Source organism: Sphaerodactylus townsendi, linkage group LG06, assembly GCF_021028975.2.
Source record: "Sphaerodactylus townsendi isolate TG3544 linkage group LG06, MPM_Stown_v2.3, whole genome shotgun sequence".
Classification (NCBI taxonomy): Eukaryota; Metazoa; Chordata; class Lepidosauria; order Squamata; family Sphaerodactylidae; genus Sphaerodactylus; species Sphaerodactylus townsendi.
In genome coordinates, this window is record NC_059430.1 from 115,375,984 (window position 1) to 115,397,005 (window position 21,022).

General features: G+C 44.8%; 1 protein-coding gene across 1 annotated transcript in view; it reads right to left on the minus strand.

The window, feature by feature from the left end:
- Positions 1–9,829, minus strand: part of LOC125434805 (synaptophysin-like protein 1) — a 29,944-nt gene extending 20,115 nt beyond the window's left edge. Inside the window, exons 1-2 of the mRNA XM_048500538.1 lie at positions 9,703–9,829; positions 9,521–9,592 (exon numbers count right to left, since the gene is read on the minus strand). Of these exons, the coding sequence (XP_048356495.1) occupies positions 9,521–9,592; positions 9,703–9,720 (90 nt within the window). The 5' untranslated portion in view covers positions 9,721–9,829. The remainder of the gene's footprint in view (positions 1–9,520; positions 9,593–9,702) is intronic.
- Positions 9,830–21,022: the final 11,193 nt, after the last annotated feature.

The following is a 21,022-nucleotide window of genomic DNA, read 5'->3' on the forward strand; positions in this document are numbered from 1 at the left end:
AACAATAACATTAATACTAACAACAACAACAATAATAATAATATCAAAACAACAGCTAGAAGGACCTGCTTAAAAGTTGGCAATCCTTGTCTTTGACTCAGCAAGTATTTGCCACCATGTATACATTTGGCAGGAAACTACAGATCTTCCTGGATCCCTAATTTACTGATAGCTTTAGTTCTACTCCACTGAGTTTTTGCAGGAACACACAAAAGGAGCAATTATATCATTCGCCTCTCTTTCATTTTATTCTCACAGTGACCCTGTGAGGTGGGTGGGGCTGAGTGCATGTAAGACCCGGTTCAAGGTCCAGTAAGCTTCTATGGTTGAGCGAGGATTGAAACCCGAGTCTCCCAGAACATAGCATGACACTCTAGCACAGACCTGGGCATTATACGGCCCGGGGGCCACATCCGGCCCGCCGGATGACCCTGACTGGCCCGTATGACAGACCGGGCCCTGGCCTAAGAGGACCTGTTTAGAACCGCACTGCTCATTCTTCCGCTAACCCTCCCCCTTCCCCCCTCACCTTGCCACTGCGCCGGAAAGGGCCTCTGAGAAAGGCTTACTCTCTTTAAGCAGTGGCTTCTGGGGCGTTTCCCTCATTTGAAAGTCCCGCTATAGCCGCTTGCCTTGGCTGCCAGCTTCTGGCGGGCTTTCAAAAGCGCCTTCAAGCCTTGCTGGGGAGCGAGATGCCTTTGAAAGCCCCGCAGAAGCCGGCTTCGCCTGGCTTCGCCAGCTTCTGCGGGGCTTTCAAAAGCGCCTCTTAAAAGCGCCTCGTGCCGCCCCTGCCTTGCTGTTGAGCTTAGGCATCTTGGAAAGCTCCGCAGTAGCCGGCAAACTAAGGCAACCGGCTTCTGCAGGGCTTTCAAAAGCGCCAGTCGATGCAAAAAGTAGGTCAAGGGACCAAGTCTCCCCTTAATTCTGCTTCTGATTTCGTCACAGTGGACAACTATGCAGGTAGATTAAGCCTGTGATTCTTTGTGCCAAGTAGTGTTGTACGCAGAACTGTTACCACTGATTCCAAGTTGATCTGTGCACCTGTCTGTCACTTATCAGCCCCTATGATGCAGAATTGAGTTCAGCCTTTTGGCCCGGCCCTCCACAATATTTTCTGTTTCTTATATGGCCCCATGGAAAAAATAATTGCCCACCCCTGCTCTAGCAGCTACACCACACTGCCTTAAGCCAGGGGTGGCCAACCTATGGTGCTCCAGATGTTCATGGACTACAATTCCCATCAGTCCCTGCCAGAAATTGGCCGTGCCAAATAAGGGGGGGGGAGAGATACTTTAATAATCAACAGGATACTTTTGCTAATTACAAAGCAATTTTTTGAGACAAAACAATTAACATTTAAATCAAAAAATGTACCAAATCATAGTAAGTTTCCTCCCATTTTAAGTATTCCCTGAGTAAGTTCTTCTCTTTGTTTTGCAGCAGCAAGTTCAGTCTAGTTGTTATTTCTATTTCATTTAACAATTTTATTTAGAAAGGTTAACGTGCACGGTTATAACACGAGTTTCTACAGCTCCTAAGCAGGCAGTGGGCCAGTTCTTCTTATTTAGAGGTCCCTAAAGTAATATACAGGTGGCTGGTAGGAGAAACTTTGCTATGCTGTGAGAATGAGTCCGGCGTGCCGCGTGGCTCAGGGCAAGTTCTTATAATACCCGAATAAAATCTTAGTTTTAAAAAAAGATCTCTGCCATTTTTCCAGCAGCATTGTGGATTTCATGGAATATCTGGTCCATCAACAACCCACCAGCTGATAAGCTGGACAAGTCAACAGATCGTACAAGCGAATCCTACGTCTGGTAAGAGTTATAAACATGAGTGGTGTTAATGAGGCAGTGGTATAATTCAGCATCTCTTCCTCCATTCAGCATGCTTGAATTTCTACATGGCATCCCAGGAATGCCTGCTTTCATTTAAAGCATAAAGCCCTGAAGACTTTGGATGTTTTTCTCTATTAACTGGCGTGGACACAATTCATCCACCAGTCGCTCCTGCACTGGAGGAGACCTTTGTAATACTTTCACACCCTGCATTTTTGTCTGCTTCATGTGTTTTAACTGACTGGAAATTCCTCTTATTTGTGAATCTCTAAGCTTCCATTCACCTAAGGTTGGCAATATAAATATTTATAAATTTATAAATATTTTACAAATATCTGGAGGTTATATATCTGGAGGTTTATAAATATCTGTAGATTTGAGGGTAGAGAATGGAGAATGGTGTTTAGACAGGGGGTAAGCTTGGGCGAGTATTTATTTATAATAAGTTATACCCCCATCTCATATTGCGTCTCTAGGTGGCTTACATAGGCTTAAAACAATGATAAAACCACAGTAAAGCATCATGAATAAAACACAACAATTAAAACAGGAATACAATAACATTAAAATAGCCCCAACCCCAGCATCTGTAGAAGGGGTTTCATATAGTCCACCTTCCAAAGCAACCATTTGCTCTCAAAGAGAAGTAGAATAAATGTTGTCAATAAAGAAATAAGTGATTCAGGTAACCTGCAGGTTGGCTACCCTATATTCTTCTCTATTGGATTTTCCCCACCTCTAGTGAAGAAGCCACTTTACTGCTTGTTGTGGGTTTTCTGGACAGTGTGGCCGTGGTCTGGTAGACCTTATTCCTAACATTTCGCCTGCATCTGTGGCTGGCATCTTCAGAGGTGTATCACAGAGAAAAGTCTGTTACACACTGTGTCCACAGACTTCTCTCTGTGATACACCTCTGAAGATGCCATCCACAGATGCAGGCGAAACGTTAGGAACAAGATCTACCACACCACGGCCACACAGCCTGGAAAACCCACCACAACCAGTTGAATCCAGCCATGAAAGCCTTCGACAATACAAGCCATTTTTACGCCACTCAAAGAAGCTGTGCCAAAACAGCAGCCCAGGTAAAGCCTTTCTTTAAACATTCAGATCCATAGGGCCCAGTACTGAGTTTTCAAGCACCAGCGTTTGACGGTGTGTGGTGATTTTGGTTTGTTCTTTACACTGTGATCCCCTAGATTTTTTTGGTCACCTGAAATCTGAAGCAGGGGTTCTTTTGGCATCCCATCTGCTGAGAGAAAGTGGGCAAGAGCCAGAATGCAGAGGCCATGGTTTAGAGCTTCTCTTCCAGATACAGCACTTCCTTGCATTCAAGGAACCTTCAGATTCCAGACCCACCCAACCCTGTTTGCTCAAGCCTCTAACGTCAACTGCACCTATCCACTGTTGCTGTCTTAACTATCTCACCTTTTCCAAACCGCCTTTTTAAAAACGATCAGTATATTGTCATTGTGAGCATTTTGCAGCTTCTCTGGCAAGGCCACCAAACGTTAAAAGGAAGGGTTTCCCATAATGTGTAGCGCTCACTTTCCTCAGCAAGAGATCTGTTCGGTTTTAATTGGTATTTATACTGAGTCCAGCCTTCTCTTTCTCAACTTTTCACTTTTGGGTGCCGGCTCAATCTACACATGCGAAAGAATTCTCCAGCATCTGACGTGTGGTTTGTTTTCCTGCACACACTTGCATATCTTCTATGCTTTAACTTTCCACCCTAAAGAGGAAAACTGTGGGGAACAGGAAAGGTGAGGATTCTGAACAAACAGTGCTGCTGGAATCCCTCCAGCAACCATGAAGGGGGAAACGGGCGGGTGGGGTACATGCAGACTTGTACGTGTAGGAAGACTTTTTTTTACTCCATTTCAAATTAAAGAATCCTTGTTTTTTAAATTCATACAATTTCCCCAACTGAGCTCTCCCTGCAACCTCTCTACTCAGGTAGTTGGATTTCATTTCCCTTTCTATTTACTGGAAGTCTTTGCTGCCTGACATAACTGTCTTTCATGTTTCAAATCCTCTTTGACCAATGAGAAGAGCAGGCTGTAAATGAAATTAGTAACACTTCGCTTTTCTCTCCAATGGGGTGCAAGCTTAAAACATGGTTCCATTTTATCCTCACAAGAACTATATCCTATGAGAGGTTAAACTGAGAAAGTCTGAGGTCACTTCTGAACAGAATAAATAGAACATCTTGTAGAAGTTTTTAAAAGAACCATTTTGGCTTTTTTTGTCTGTGCGGCACGGACAAAAAAAGCGTTGCCAGGGAAAGCGTTTCTTTTTCCAGCCTCCCCACCACTAGCTTTCACTTCTGTTTTCGCCGCAGCTTGTGCCCGCCATTTTTCCCCGCTTGTGATTTATGCCACCCACCACTTGGTGAAGGTTTCCCTCGGAGGTCTCCTCCATTTGAATCTCATCCGCCTGCCATTTCCTTGTAAAAAGTACATGAATAAAGTTAGTTTTGACTGCTGAGGTTGTTTTTCCTCTTTTTTGTTTTGTTTTGAGAGAGGTGTCTTCAAAGGTACAACAACAAAATATGAGAATCTGAAATATGAGCATATTTCAAGCATCGGTAACTTCGAAGCTGTGCAGAGTTCTTCCCCAAAACGTTTCTTTTAATGTCCTCAAAACATTTTATTTGTGCTGTGCAGAAAGCACCTGACTGGCCCAAAGTCATGCTTCAGGGCAGAGTGGGGATTCAAACCTGGGTCTCCAAGATCTCAGTTCAACACTGCACTGGCCATACCAGAGTCATGAGATACTTAGGCAAGGTAGGAATCCTGATACAGGAAAACCCAGCATGTTCACTGACATAAGAGAAGCCACACTGGATCAGACCCATGCCACACATAGTCCACAATCCAGCTTCCCACAGTAGAGGCCAACAGAAGGCTGGCCAACAATGAAATGTGTTTATTTTATTTACGTTATAGTCCGCCTTTCTCCCTGAGATTACACGGAATGAGTCAATCAACAGGATGAGACATTTTAAAAAACAGCGTAACAAGATCTGAGTTATAGAGCCAACCAGAAATGCGCGCAACAGAACTGAAGTCAAAGAAAATTGTTAACACGACATATTAAACGATGCAAAATTACTCAGTAGAATCCCACAGCTGTTGCTCCTAGAGCTAGAAAACAAAGATAGGCTGCTTTTGAACCTGGAGGTTCTACTGAATTGTCCAGGCTAATGAAGTGGTCTCCATGAATTTGCCTGATCTCCTTTTAAAAGCCAGCATGGCATCCAGTGGCCATGAATTCCAGAAGTTGATTACACTTTGAGAAAAACAGTACTTCTTTTTGGCTGGGCTGGTCCCAAAGCATATTTCCAGCATTCTGGCCAGCTGAAAAGTTCAAAAGGCCATTCAGTTTGCATCTCCAGCTATAGGCACACCCTCACTCTCACCTAACCCACCATGATATTCCCCTAAGAACTCAGAACAAGAAGCGGGTGGTTGCAATCAAACCACGTTAATTGCTGCACGCTGCGTGGCAGCATTCCAGTTTCTGTCTTCTGCTGCGATTATCAGCAGTGCAAGGGGAGTGAATTCCAGAAACAATGGAACGATGTGCCTCAAACCTCATCTGATCTTCACGTCCCCCCACCCGCCTCCTCCAAAAATCCTCCTTTGGCAAGGCTGCCCGACACGCCCTGTGTTGCTCCTTCTAAGTCTTGCCCTGTGTGCATTTAGCGAACAATCAGTCAAACATAGCAGCTGAATCCCCTGTGGAAATGAAATTACACAAATGGAGAATTTACAGTTCCACTAAGGACAACGTTTAAGTTGTTAGACAAACAGCCGGTCCTCAGGCAAAAATGCAGCAGGCTCCGGGTTGGAGGAACCGCACCTACAGCAGCTGAGAACCCATGAGCCTATTTCTCCGGTTCAACAGCCCCCAAACAATCACACCCTGCCTTTAACTTTCGGAAGCCCTAAGATTGACTGGCAGCTCAGTTAGCCTTGTTTGGCCAGAGCTTTCCAAGGATGGACAGCTAATCAGGGTCAGCCATTGCCAGTTTTTGGATGGGGGGACGGTCAAAGGGGACTAGCACTACTACATGGAGGAAGGTGATGGCAAACCACCTCAGCTCATCTCACACCTGAATCGTCCAGTCCAGGGGTCTGCAACCTGCGGCTCTCCAGATGTTCATGGACTACAATTCCCATCAGCCCCTGCCAGCATGGCCGCAGGGCTGATGGGATGTGTCGTTCATGAACATCTGGAGAGCCACAGGTTGCAGACCCCTGGTCCAGTGGAAGTGCTTGCCATGAGACTGCAGCAATTTGACAGCCAGCGTGGTGTAGTGGTTAAGAACAGGTGGATTCTAATCTGAGGAACCAGGTTTGATCCCCCACTCCTCCACCTGAGTAGCAGAGGCTTATCTGGTGAACCAGATGTGTTTCCACACTTTTACATTCCTGCTGGGTGACCTTGGGCTAGTCCAGGGGTCTGTAACCTGTGGCTCTCCAGATGTTCATGGACTACAATTCCCATCAGCCCTGCCACTTGGCCATGCTGCTAGGGACTGATGGGAATTGTAGTCCATGGACATCTGGAGAGCTGCAGGTTGCAGACCCCTGGGCTAGTCACAGTTACCTCAGGACTCTCTCAGCCCCACCCACCTCACAAGGTGTCTGTTGTGGGGAGTGGAGGGGAAAGGAGCTTGTAAGCCACCTTGAGTCTCCTTACAGGAGAGAAAGGTGGAGTATAAATCCAAACAACAACACCACCTCCTCCACCTCCTCCTCTTTTCCTTCTTGTATGTATGCTTTGCAGTAGGGGTCTCTCCACATTTCCTTGTTTACACGCAAGGAAGTATCCTGATGCTTCCCTGGAATCCAGTCACCATTTTGACTGCCTCCTGCTTTCGTGTTCCATGTTCCAGTGGCTGTTTACCACCTGTTTCTAAATTTAAAAGAAAAAGCCATTCCTTCAATTTATCGTTCTTGGGATAGATTGAAGGGGTTTAAATGAAAAAGAACCCCCAGAAATGCCAGCAGAGGATCTTGAGTGGGCTGGGGGAAGACGGGAAGGAGCAGAAAAGCAGAACGAAGCAAAACACATACTGCTTTGCTTTCCCTGCATAGACCAGGGGGAAATTGTGCTTTGCCTGCTCTTGGAAAGCGTGGAGCTTCTCTGATCTGTGGGGTGGTGAGTTTTGAAGAGGGGAAAACACATAGGCAATGGAGAATCTGACCCAAAGGTCATGTATGCTTGACCCAAAGAGACCAAACCTGCACAAAAGGCCTAAGATTTGACTGTGGAAAGTCCCGTTATCAATAAGGGGAATCACTCACACTCCCCACAGTTGATATCTCAAGGATAATTCTTCCTCTGTCACCAATTTGCAAAATATTACAGGATATAAATACAGGGCATCTCTCAGGCAGCATCTATGCAAGCCTTAAGGTGATTTTTTTACTGCAGTCAACATACACAACGGCTGTGTGATGTAGTGCCAGACTAGGATTGGGAAAGCTTTGGTTCAAACACCCTTCTCTACCAAGTTCTCTGGATGACGTGGAGCTAATCTAACCTACATCACAGGGTGGTTGTCAGGATAAATCATGGAAGGGAGAAAACTATGTATACAACCCTTGGGAGAAGGGTGGGATAAAAATGGAGAGGACTTGCTATCTTATTCTAGAAGTTGTTTTTAGTTCTGTTTCAGTGGTTATATATAGACATTATGAACTTCATCGAGAGCACTTTCACAAGCTGCAAATCAAAATAAGCATTCAGAATAGCACAGTACAGTCCTGAAGGACTGGCCACTCAGAATATCATTCAAGAAGGATATTGGCAAGATGGAACGTGTCCAGAGGAGGGCAACCAAAATGGTAAAAGGTCTGGAGTCCACGCCCTACGAAGAGAGGCTTAGGGAGCTGGGGATGTTTAGTCTGGAGAAGCGAAGGTTAAAGGGGGGACATGATAGCTGTGCTTAAATATTTGAAGGGGTGCCATGTTGAAGAGGGAGCAAGCTTGTTTTCTGCTGCCTCAGAGACTAGGACACTGAGTAATGGATTCAAGGTGCAGGAAAATAGATTCCACCTAAACATTAGGAAGAACTTCCTGACCATCAGGGCTGTTTGACAGTGGAATTCACTGCCTCGGAGAGTGGTGGGGTCTCCTTCTTTGGATGTTTTTAAACAGAGGTTGGATGAACATATGTCGGGAGTGCTTTGATTGTGTGTTCCTGCATTGCAGGGGGTTGGACTTGATGGCCCTTGGGGTCTTTTCCAACTCTGTGATTCTATGAATGCAAGGAATCATATGAAAAACTCCCTTTAAAAAAACAGACAGTATTTCAAAGTGAAAGTTTCTTGCCTAATCTTGTCCTTGGAGGGTCAGTTTTCCAGGCACAAGGATTTTTTTTCTTTTAACATACAGGTGCTTTTCAAACGTGCAGTTTCCAGTCTACTACTCAGACAGGGAACTACTTTGCCCAGCTATGCCACATTTCTTTTTTCCCAACACGTGAAAACAGGGTCTTAGAATCACAACAGGGAGAAAGGGTGAACACCACAAAATCAATCCTCCCCTCTCCACAACAAGCCCATCCACGTGTCCAGACACCACACACTCAGGCGCCAATACCTGTTCTGCAGAGACTTCGATATGCGGGCTGTTCGCAGCTTGCATTGCAACACACCTCGTCCACCCACCTGCTTCTCTTGTTTGTAGCCCTGATTATATAGCAACCGCTGTCAACCGAAAGTGGTTCTTGACGTTATCCGAACAAGGCGCTCTGCACTGCAAACAGTGAACAGCCCACAATACGTCCCATTCAAAAAGGCTACCAGGATCGTTCGTCTCGTTCCAGCCAAGCCCGCCGAAAGCCCGGCCACAAAGCACAGTTTCCTGCCTTCCATTTTGCTGGTCCGGGAAATCCACGGAATCATCTCCTTCGCTGGGCACGCTTTTCAGAAGGGCCCTTTCAGTAAAGTCAGACTCAAGAATCAACCTGTACTGTACGCTCCAGGTGGAACAAGACGCTTCGGGACACTCCCAGCCAGTTACAGAACTACCTGGTCCATAAACTACCAGCAGTTTTGGACATGAATTTCTGCACACGAGGACGATTCGTGCCTCCACATCCTGGCTTAACAGGCCTCCAGCCAGCAAGAGACACGAAGCAGATTCCTTAACCCACATGCTTCTTAAAACTGTGCAGATTCATTAATCCAGATGTTTCTTTAAAACACGCCGATCCATGAATTCAGATGTTTCCTTAAAACACCCAGATTCACTAATCCAGATGTGTGTGTGTGTGTGTGTTTAAAATAAATACGCTGCCCTCCGCTCCCCTGCGCTCAATCTGGAGCACATGCTCTGTTTGGAAGCGTAACCGCTAAGCAGCCCCACCCTGCAAGAAGCATAGCGGGGGGGCAGAATACCAAACTGGGAATTATTGGGCGGGGGGGTAGGGAGAAAGAGGCAGATTGCTTCTTGCTTGCAACTCCAGACTCAAAGCCCAGGCCCGAGGCCACGCCTGGTTTGCAAGCCCGGAGAGTGGAAAAGTCAGGCGCCGAGCCTGGTGCAATCGCGGGGTGGCTCCGGCCCGCCTGATCGACCTGATCCGGTGCACGGATCTCTCCCCTTCCCCTCCCCCGCCCCCGGGCCAACCCTGACGTGTCCCCAACCCCCCCCCCCCCATCGCAACTCACCCATTCCAGGGCCTTGATGAAGCCCAGCGGCTCCTTGGCGGGTCCCAGGTTAAACTGCAGCCCGGACATTTTCTGCAAAGAGAGAGCAAACAGAAGGAGGAGAGGAGGTGCGTCTGCAGCCCGGGGAGGGAGGAACGGGGAGGGGAAAGGGGAACCAGCTCGGGCCGCCGCCCGCCTCCTACCTGAGTCACTCGCTCCATGCTTGGACTGCCCGTTCCGGGGCCGCCACCGACGCGCCGCTGCGCTCACTCCGCCCCGGGACCGCCCAGCCAGGCCAAGGGGCCGAGCGCCTCTGCCCCGTTGGGTCGCCTGCAGCCCGCGCCTCTTGCAACTCCCGCCCCTTTCCCCCGGTCAGTGCTCCCCAATGGAGTTTGTTTTATGGCAGGACACGGGGTTGCCATCTTCCAGGGGAGCTCTGGGATTCTGTCTGGCTCAAAGAACTATAAAACTATACCTTTAATAAAACTATAAAACGATACCTTTAATAGAAATAATGAAAAAGTACTGTATCGAATAACCCAACTACCAACAGTGAAGAATAATCCAAAACGTGGGTCACACATTACAAACAGAAAAGAGATCCCAAAATATACACGAAGCTTGTCCTCTGTGTATATTTTGGGATCTCTTTTCTGTTGGTAATGTGTTATCCACGTTTTTGATTATGTTGGGTTATTTGATAAGAGTACTTTTTCATTATTTCTGTTAAATATTAAATTATAACAATATTTTATTAAAATATTAATTATTTCTGTTAATTATTTCTATTAAAGGACAAGTTTTATGTACATTTTGGGATCCCTTTTCTGTCTGCAATGTGTTATCCACGTTTTCGATTATTCTTCATTGTTGGTAATTGGGTTATTTGATACAGTACTTTTTAATTCTTTCTTTCTTTTCATTCTTTCATTATTTTATTAAAGGTACAGTTTTAACACTGTTCTTTAAGCCAGACAGAGGTATTTTTTCCGCAGTAGCCATATTGTTTCTGACTCACCTTGTATACTGAGGTCTGGGATTCTCCTGGAATTGTAGCAGAATAATGCACTTTCAAACTGCTTTCAGTGCTCTTTGAAGCTGTGCGGAATAGCAAAACCCACTTGCAAACAGTTGTGAAAGTGGTTTGAAAACGCATTATTTTGCCTGTGCGGAAGGGGCCTAAATGACGGGGATCGATTCCCCCAGAAGAGATGGTAGCTTCAGAGGGCAATCTTTACACAACCGGCTGAGTGGCCTCCTTCGTACTTTATTTGTTTAGGAGGATTATATGCCACTGCCGCCATTCAAATACATCCCAGGACAGATTACACAATCTAAAAAAGCATGTAGCGTTACAATAACAACATCTTCCTGACTGATAAAATCTCCTAAAAGACATACTTAAAAACTATTAACCAATGGCCCAAAACGCCACCCTATCAGGTGAAGGGCAAGTTCCCCAAACATCCAGTGGTCTGGAGGTGGAGGAGATCAGGTAGTCAAATGCCCCTGCAAAAATGACCACCTTAACCAGGTGCCAAAAGGTGTATAATGTCGGATCTGTATTTTACCCCCCCCCCCCCAATTTCTAGAAACTTCCCAAAGCAGAGTTGTTAGAATATTTGGCATTCCTAGGGATTCTTTCAATAAATCCTTGCAGGAGTAAGATAGCTGCATTTACACGGTTGTTTCTGTTGGTGCAGGGCAGGTGAGCTGCTCATACATTAATTGGGGGTCACCTTCCTTTTTTGCATATAATGGTGTATGCTTTTGACTCCTCCCTTTTTTTACCCCTTTACCATATTGTCCTGCTGCTCTTTTCTCCTTATGGTGTTTTGTTGATGCTGTTTTGCTGTTTGTTTCAATGTGTGCTTTTGTTTGCTTGCTTGTGCATTTTTGCACATGATTCTTTTTGTCTTCCTCTTTTTGTTGTATATATTTTGTAGCCTAACTTTTTTATAACTGGAATCCTAATAAAGGATTGTTCCTTTTTAAACTCTGTTGCGTTTTTACTCTGCTAAGAACTGGGTAATTTCAGTTCTTCTATCAGGAACAAAACTCCAGTGCTATTTGTCAGGAGTTTTTTTTGGGGGGGGGGAGGGGTATGCTTAGAAGATTCAATGGATGCATCTTTGCCCAGCCATTAGGCATCTTCGCCTTTTGAACTTTTCATTTCAAACACCCGGTTGTCACAGATGCCCCAGGATGTGGTGGCAGCGGTGGCAGGGCACTCCAAAGACACAGGGAGCGACCATGATGAATCAACAGGGTTTAAAGTGAACACAAAGCAACTCAATTGTCAGCTGAGCCAATTGATGTATCTGGAAGAATGGCTTCCAAGCGTTTGTTGATGCAAAGCAGTAAGGTCCCAAGAGGTTGTCAGTGCCTATCTTGTTTTAAATTGTGTGTACATATACAAATATGTGCATGTGTGTAAAGTGAGGTCAAGTCTCAGTGGACTCCTGGCCACCCCATCTGGCCTGGGCCTATTAACTTTGCACAGGCCTGCCTGTCCTTGTTTTCTTCTGCTGCTATAAATAAATACAAAACCCAAATCTATGTGACACCTTTTATATACCCCAACCCAAATAACAAAGCATGCTTACTAATAAAACAGCTGGCCATCTGGCTTTATCTGGATATACATTGGAACAGCCCAGCTTGTGAAAGACAGTGCCATCCTATACAGAGGTAGTCTTGTCTAATTTAGTCAATTTCAATAAGCTTAAACTGCAGAATAGGTGCCTAGGATTTCACTTTAAAGTATGTAATTATCTTTTCCCTATCCAAGAACATGGAAAGTTTAAACTCAAACAAATATACTTTTATTTATTTATTTATTTATTTATCTATTTATTTATTTATCTATTTATTTATTTGCCTTTTAAATGCCCCACCCTCCTCCCCCATGAGGGCCCATTGGATCGCATTGTGGATCACATAGTCCTCGTCTCCATTTTATCTGCACACCAACCCTGTGAAGTAGATTAGGCTGACCAAGTAAGTAACTGGCCCAAGGTCACCCAGAAAGCTTCCGTGGCAGAATGGATATTCGTACCTGGGTATTCCACATCCTAGGACAACACTCTGACCATTACACCATTCTGCATTTACATACGCTGTTCCACAGAAACATGATAGCAGGGTTATATATTCTTCCGCCATAGAAGAAAACATACCGGACCATTCTGCATTTACATACGCTGTTCCACAGAAACATGATAGCAGGGTTATATATTCTTCCGCCATAGAAGAAAACATACCGGACCTTCTTTGTTGTAGAATCTCTGCCTGAGTCCTAGTGCCTACCTAGCCCTGCTCCACACCTTCCGTTCGAGAGGAAAAACACATTTTGGCATAAATGCTCTTGTAGGAAAGTGCCATGCTCAATAATGCACAAAATAATGGTTTTGACAAAGGCAGCACGTAAAAATGAATGATAATTCTCATACTCGTTCAGGACTATATTCTAATGCGGAAGTATACAATTTTATCCACTTCCATAGTACAGTGGATTTGGATTCAAATGTATACTCCGCAGCAAAGCTCACTGGGTAGCTTCTTGCTAGTCAGACATTCTTGATGTACACTACCTCACAGAGTTGTTAAGGAAAATTAATTTGAAGGAGGGAAATAGTGTGAACTCATTTGGGTCACCATCAGGAAGGAAAAAACGGGGTCTAAATTTTAAAAAGCAACGGGGAAGCACTGAAATAAAAAAGGAATGCTTGCTTACAAAACAACCTGGGACAGACCATGATGAAAAGTCAAGAGGAATCACAATGTTTAAATGCCCTTTTAAAAAAAGAACTCCCTGCCAGTACAAAAACGAGCAAGTCAGAATTCTCAACCCCTTACTTAAAAGAAAACCTCCCTGTATGTCAAAAACCTAGCTCCTCATCCTGTAGACCAGATATATGTTAGCCTACTTTACCTCACACACTATTTTATCTGTTATATATCAGCAGAGTTTAAAGCGGAGCTACTCTGATAAGATGAGAAGGTCTATAGTCTTCTTGCAACTCACTGCAACCTTCTACCACTCTTGGAAAAGAATACTCTCCACTCAAGATGTTCTTTCCATAGGAAGGTTTTTACTTTAGCAGTTGCAAGGTTACACAAGTCTATGTTATACAAGACTATTAAGCTATACAGAACTCTTCAGCTAGAACAAAGTTGAACACATACGCTCTGAATTCAGACTCTATCTCTAACAATCTGAACTTAGCATAGCATATACAATGCATACATCCAACAGGATACTTTCCCCCCGCCCCAGCATCAGTCTCTCATTGGTCTAGACCAGTGATTCCCAACCAGGGTTCCGTGGTACCCTGGGGTGCCGTGAGCATGTCCCAGGGGTACCGTGGCAACACTACCAGCCCCCCTCACTTTTGCAGTGTCTTCTGCTGGTGCCAGCAAGGACATGGAGCTGGCCCAGGGGGCAGGACCTGCCGCAAAGTCAGCAGCTACTTCCCGCCCCACAGTGCTTCCCTTCACCCTGGGAGGAGAAGTTAGTGGGGGATAGGGGTGGCAAGAAGGGGCACTGGGAGGGGAAGGTGGGGGGGGGGGTGGCAGGGGTACCATGAGATATGAAGAGTGAGGTCAAGGGTACCGTGACGTCGAAAGTGTTGGGAAACACTGGTCTAGACAGTTACAGTTGAACTCACCAATCATGTTAAAGGTTAACTGCTCCTTCGCCCCTAGACTGACTGTCTCCATCCTTGGGGTTGGCAAACTTCTGCTAACTTCAAATGACCCTCTAGTGAACCTTTCTTTTTTATATATATCATGACATTATCGTCCTGCTCCTTGGAGGAAACATAGTCCCAAAAACACTTTCCTGGAAAGTAAGCGTCACTTCATCAAATGGGACTGATTTCTTGCCTAGGATTTCTTCCATAGTAACAGAACTCCCAACTAATCCCCACTGGTTTACATTAAGCTACCAAATGCGGAAAGAAGAAGAGTTTGGATTTATATCCCCCCTTTCTCTCCTACAAGGAGACTCAAAGGGGTTTATGAGCTCCTTTCCCTTCCTTTCCCCACAACAGACACCTTGTAAGGTAGGTGGGCTAAGAGAGTTCCGAACAAACTGTGATTAGGCCAAGACTACCCAGCAGGAATGTTGGAGTGGGGAAACAAAACCATTTTGCCAGATAACAGTCTGCCACTCAGGTAGAGGAGTGGGGAATCAACCTCAGTTCTCCACCTGCTCTTAACCACTACACCACTGCTAGTGTAGAAAATGAACAAAGCACTTCACACATTGTGACCTTGAACACCACTGTAAGACTTCAATTTCCTTGCCGGGTTGTTTTTTGCATACCTTCCTGTTAGCTCTGCATTCAGGAAGGCATGCAAAACTGTCAAAGGGCATTTTTGCCGCTCTGGCTGTGTTCCTTTTAGATAATTGTTTAGCTCGCTGCTGGATTGTGTTTGATGCAGTTACGACTCCTTATTGTTTGATACACTGTCATGAGTCCAAGGAGGTAAGGCAAGGCAGGATAAGAATATTTTAAATTAATCAATATTTTGTTTACAAACCTTTACACCTTTACACCTGCCCTATACTACAGACAACTATTAGTCTTCCCCTAACTTGTAGACCAGCGATGGCGAACCTTTTCTGCAACCCAAAACCCACTTATTTATGGCAAAGTGCCAACACAGAAATTTAACCTGAATACTGAGGTTTAGTTTAGGAAACACGGTTGGCTCCGAGGCATGCGTTACTTGGGAGTAAGCTTGGTGGTAGTCGGTGGCTTTGCTTTGAAGCAACTGTGCAACGCTTTGAACAGGTGAATCACGATCCTAGGAGGGTTTACTGAGAAGCAAGCCCCCCCCACATGACAAACTCTGTGTGCGCGTGCCCACAGAGAGGGCTCTGAGTGCCACCTCTGGCACCCGTGCCATAGGTTCGCCACCACTGTTGTAGACTGTGAGTGAGGAATGGAAGATAAGAAAGGAGCTCATTTTGATCATTATATTTAGTCTTTCATTTTACCGCTGCTTTTAAAGGTCTTAGCTGTTTTTATTTGTACATGATGGTTATTATGTTGTACACCGCCCAGAGCCCTTAGGGGATGGGGCGGTATAAAAAACTGAAAAATAAATAAATAAAATAAATAAGAGCTGAGAGGCTTGTCTGAGACTGCCTAAGTGAGTTTATGGGAAAGGGAAGATTTGAACCAGGAACATCCCAGATCACAACTCTTTCTCTTGATAATTATGCCAAATTACCCTACACTGGACAAAGCTACAGAATGACCTAGAACAGGGATCTCCAACCTATGGCTCGCCAGAGGTTTATGGACTGCAATTCCCATCAACTCTGCCAACTGGTCATGCAGGTGCACTCTAACCTGGAGAACCAGGTTTGATACCCCACTCTGCCACTTGAGCTGTGGAAGCTTATCTGGTGAGCCAGATTAGCTTGTGCATTCCAACGCATGCCAGCTGGGTGACCCTGGGCTAGTCACAGTTCTTTTGAGCTCTCTCAGGCCCACCTACCTCGTAGGGTGTTTGTTGTGGGGGGGGGGGAAGGAAAAGGAGATTGTAAGCCCCTTTGACTCTTCTTACAGGAGAGAAAGGGGAGATATAAATCCAAACTCTTCTTCTTCTTGGCACTGTCAGCTGCTATAAGGTTATCAACCTCCAGGCAAAAGCTGGAAATCTGGAATTACAACTGATTTCCAGATGACAGATACAATGCTGAGATTCCCTACCAACCCCACCCCAAATCCTGCCCTTTTCAGGTTCACCTCCATATCTCCAGAAAGTTCCCAATCCAGAGCTGGAAACCCTAAGCAGCTACCTAATTTTAAAAAGTTGCAGACTTGCAAGTGGAAGTTCTTTTGCGTCATCAGCCTCACATTTAAATCAGGCCTCAGTCCCCTGGGGACTTACTCCCTATCAAAACCACATGCCCTGACCCAAATGGCCAGGCTCACTCAATCTTGTACACCAAGCAGGGGCGGCCCCGGTTAGCAGTTGTGTGGGAGATCTCAGAGGATGTCCAGAATTGCTTAGGTGGAGGCAGGCAATGGCAAACCACCTCCAATCATCTCTTGCCTTGAAAATGGTACATGGTCGCCATAAGTTAGCTGTGACTTTACGGCACGGTCCATCCCCACAAAGGCCTCACATCTTTGCAATGGCAGAATCTTAGCAGGGAAAATTGCATTGATGTAATTATTCTGATTGCTCATTTGTGCATTTCTGTAAAACATATTGCTTATTGTAGTAGTGCACTGCCGACCCAGCAGCGCCGTGGTAGAACGTTGGGACGCCAACGGACCTGCGGCCTTGCCGGTCGCATCGCACCCCCACTCCTCATCCCCCCATGAGTCACGGGTCATGAACTGTCTGGCTCAATCACCGGGCGCAGGGACAATGGTCTTGCCCCCAGGTGAGGATTAGGCTCAGACGCTTACGCTCCTCTCCGCACGTAGCCAGATGAGATCATGCATCACATGATGATCTCCCCTGACCCTCCCGCCTCCTGTTCTCCCGGAACTCCCCCCCCCCCGTCCCTCCCTCCCACACTGCCCCCGAGCAGTAACAATAAAAGGTGCAAAGCAGGAACCGGGCAGGACGGGAGACTCGCTTAGGAACACGGGACTCCGGGTCCCGCTGCTGGCGATCTCCACCAGGGATGTTATCTCCGCTGCCTCGCCTGCTCTCTTTAATGCTGACCGCTGTAATGCATCTACAGCTTATCTGTTTTTAATCGAGTTGCGGTCGGTTGTTAGCCAGCCTGGTGTCGCTCTGGAGAAACTGAAATAAAAAGGAAATATAAATTCAAAAAGCTCAGCCTGTAAATGTTCCTGTTTCAAAGAGCAATTCCTAAAAGTCCTCTTTTTGTCAACAGAGTTTACTCCCGGGAACGATCACAGTTTTACACCAGTTCATACAGCTGAATGCAGAGGCAGCTGAAAGCAGAGGGGTTAGAATGGCCTGCACCAATTGAGACTTTAAGGGCCCCCTTTTTGGAATGTTCCCCAATATTTAAATAAAAACATCTCTGCAAACAGAACGGCAGCCCAACAAGCAGAACGTCTTGGAGGAAAAGTGATAAGAAAAAGTACAAAATGAAAAGTACTGAATAGCCACGTACAAATATTTGAAGGGATGTCATGTTGAAGAGGGAGCCGGCTTGTCTTCTGCCGCTCCAGAGACTAGGACAAGGAGTAATGGATTCAAAGTGCAGGAAAAGAGATACCACCTTAACGTTAGGAAGAACTTAAGAGGAGTTTTAATAGTCGGATGCCATCTATTTTAAATTTAATTGGGTTTGATAACTGAATGCTGCATTTTAAGTCTTAACTTTGTATTTTTGCTTTTATTTGTTTTGTCAGTGTTGTACACCACCCTGAGCCCTCCGGGGGAGGGAGGTATAAAAATGAAATAACAAGCAAATAAATAAATAAATAAATAAATAAATAAATAAATAAATAAATAAATAAATAAATAAATAAATAAACAAACAAACAAACAAACAAACAAACAAACAAACAAACAAACAAACAAACAAACAAACAAACAAACAAACAAACAAACAAACAAACAAACAAACAAACAAACAAACTATCTGACAGTAAGGGCTGTTTGATGGTGGAATACGCTGCCTCGGAGTGTGGTGGAGTCTCCTTCATTGCCGGTTTTGAAACAAGACCATCTGTCAGGACTGCTTTGATTATGTGTTCCTGCATGGCAGGGGGTTGGACCGGATGGCCCTTGTGGTCTCTTCCAACTCTATGATTCCAAAGAAATAATAAGACAAATTTGCAGACAGAATGAGTTCATTAAGAAGGAAAGCACACAAACACATTGGTAGCAGCATATTTTAACCAGAAAGGAAACAGGCAGAAGAGAAAAGAAAAAGATGTTCCTGGAATGAATCGAAAGGCCAAGTCTGAACTTGAATTCTTACAGTCTCAAAGTGGAAAAGACAATGGGCTACACACAGGCAGAGCCCAAGCCTATACATGTTTATTCAGAAATCCCGCCGAAATATATGTTCTTTTGTAAAGCATGCAGCATAAATAGCTTTAATCGGTGGTTCTTGTTTTACAGTGCAATCCTCCACTCCCACACTCCCCAAAACCCCTGGAAATAAATTATTTAGAGTGGGTTACACTTTTATTATTGTTATTAGCCTGATTTTCAGTTGTGTTTCTCACCGGCGCTCAAGGACAATTACAAATATGATGAGAACTATTCAGTCAATCAGGCAATGAATGACAAAGCATGGTTTAAAAAAAAAACCTATTTTCATCTAATAGCAAAAATTTCTGGTTAAACAGAAGAAGGCAATGAGCCTGGATTGGATCACGGGTATGGGAAAGGCTGTTCAGTCAATCAGCAGACTGTAACAGAGGATAAAACAGTTCTGTTTAGGGGCAGAGAGTTTAAATGAAACAAAATAACGTGGAGGGCTTGGTTGAAATCTTGTTACAACCAAAAAAAAGCAAACAAAAATATCAATAAGGCAACAAAACAACAAATGAATGTAAAATTTCATCTCTTATACAATTATTCACCTTGGAATGAAAAGCCGCCCCATGGCACTTTTAACAGAACTTCTGCCAACTTGGTCTGACTTCAGAGGGGCGGGCAGTTCTAGTCCAGGATGGAGTCCAGCACAGTTACGATGCAAAAGTATGCAGTTTACTCCAGTCTGAATCCATTGATTTCAACAGGTTTAGACTGGAATAATTATGCATTTGATTGCACTGTTCATCTGGAATTCTCGAAAGTGCTACAAGATTCCTTTGGTTTCCCCCTCAATTATGTCAAGTTAGGTTTAATTAGTCAACTTACAAAGAAGAGTAGGAACAGAACTGAGCTAATTGAAATTGAGTACTGTATCTTCCAGCCAAATGTGAGCTACAAAGGATCGCAATAATTTTTAATAAACCACGCATTCCTAAAGCAGTGCTGGAGAGGAAAGTGTATCTACAATCCTTTAACAAATACCAAGAAAGGGTATTCTGAGACAATTTATTCTACCCATTATTTGATGACATAAATTCAAAAGGTAATGATGAATCTGAAACTTTGCCAGGGCTCTCTGATGCACCCAAAGGAGAGCCAGCAAACTCTGAGACTCTGAGTCAAAGGAAGTGCACAGACCCAAACAGCTTTCTGACCCAGGAGGCAACAATAACTCTAAATTCTTTGAACTAAATACAATCTAAAAGAGTCTTCAAATGACATCAAAGCACTTTCAAAATCCACAAACCCCTCACTTCAAAAGAGTGTCCCAGTTGGTACATGCACATCAAACGATAATATTCTATCCCCTCTTTGGACAGTGACACCTGGGCCTTGGGCAGCATCTGCCTCAGTCAGCACAAGACATCTGCAGTGAAGATTTCCACAGTGAGCGACAGCAGGTAAAAGCTTTTTATCACCAGCAAGCAACTCTCACAAATCATCTGAATTCTATGAGCCCGGGCACATGGGCACAACATCCAATTCATCCCCAACTCAATTCGAATGGCAGTATATTTATTGATCACTATGGGTCCCTTAACAAAATAATACTGATTGACTGACAGCTCTTTGACCTAGTCAACAAATTAAAATCATGTTGTGGAACATAGCAGGCTAGAAAAATATGTTACCATTTTTAGCTGGTCAGTATTCTCAAAGGACAGGGGTGTTGGAGCTGGCCAGAGTATGGAGGAAGGGAGTCTGTGGAGTGTCCTCTGCATTTCTCTGTTGTACTTAGAAATCTTCTGGCCTATATTACTTACTCTAAAGCTATAAAGCATCCCGGGGTACTGACACTGTTTGCATACCAAAGTCAATTGATGAGCCTTAAGTGTGAATAATGCTGCAATTGTTGTCTTAAACAAGGCAGCACATCTGTTAGGAGTTGCAAGACCTGTTAGATCTCAAGGATGAGGCGTATAAAACATGCAGATAAGAAGAAGAAGAAGAAGAAGAAGAAGAAGAAGAAGAAGAAGAAGAAGAAGAAGAAGAAGAAGAAGAAGAAGAAGAAGAAGAGTTTGGATTTATATCCCCCTTTCCTTTCCGCAGGAGACTCAAAGGGGCTTACAATCTCCTTGCCCTTCCCCCCTCACAACAAACACCCTGTGAGGTGGGTGGGGCTGAGAGAGCTCTGAAAAGCTGTGACTAGCCCAAGGTCACCCAGCTGGCGTGTGTGGGAGTGTACAGGGGCAGCTAATCTGAATTCCCCAGATAAGCCTCCACAACTCAAGCGGCAGAGCTGGGAATCAAACCTGGTTCCTCCAGATCAGAGTGCACCTGCTCTTAGCCACTGCGCCACTGCTGCTCTTTAAGCAACAAACAGGGCTCTTCCACCAAAGAAGAGATAAAGAAAATTAGCCATAGCAAGTTTTATGGGGAAAAGTTTCACTTTCAATTCAATGCAGTGTTGACTGAGGTCTTATTTGCATGGTAAAAGACACACCTCCAGGAATTGTTGGATCACCCCCCACAGTCATGGGACACACGATGTCACCTGAAAGGGGCATCACCTGTTTTAGTGTG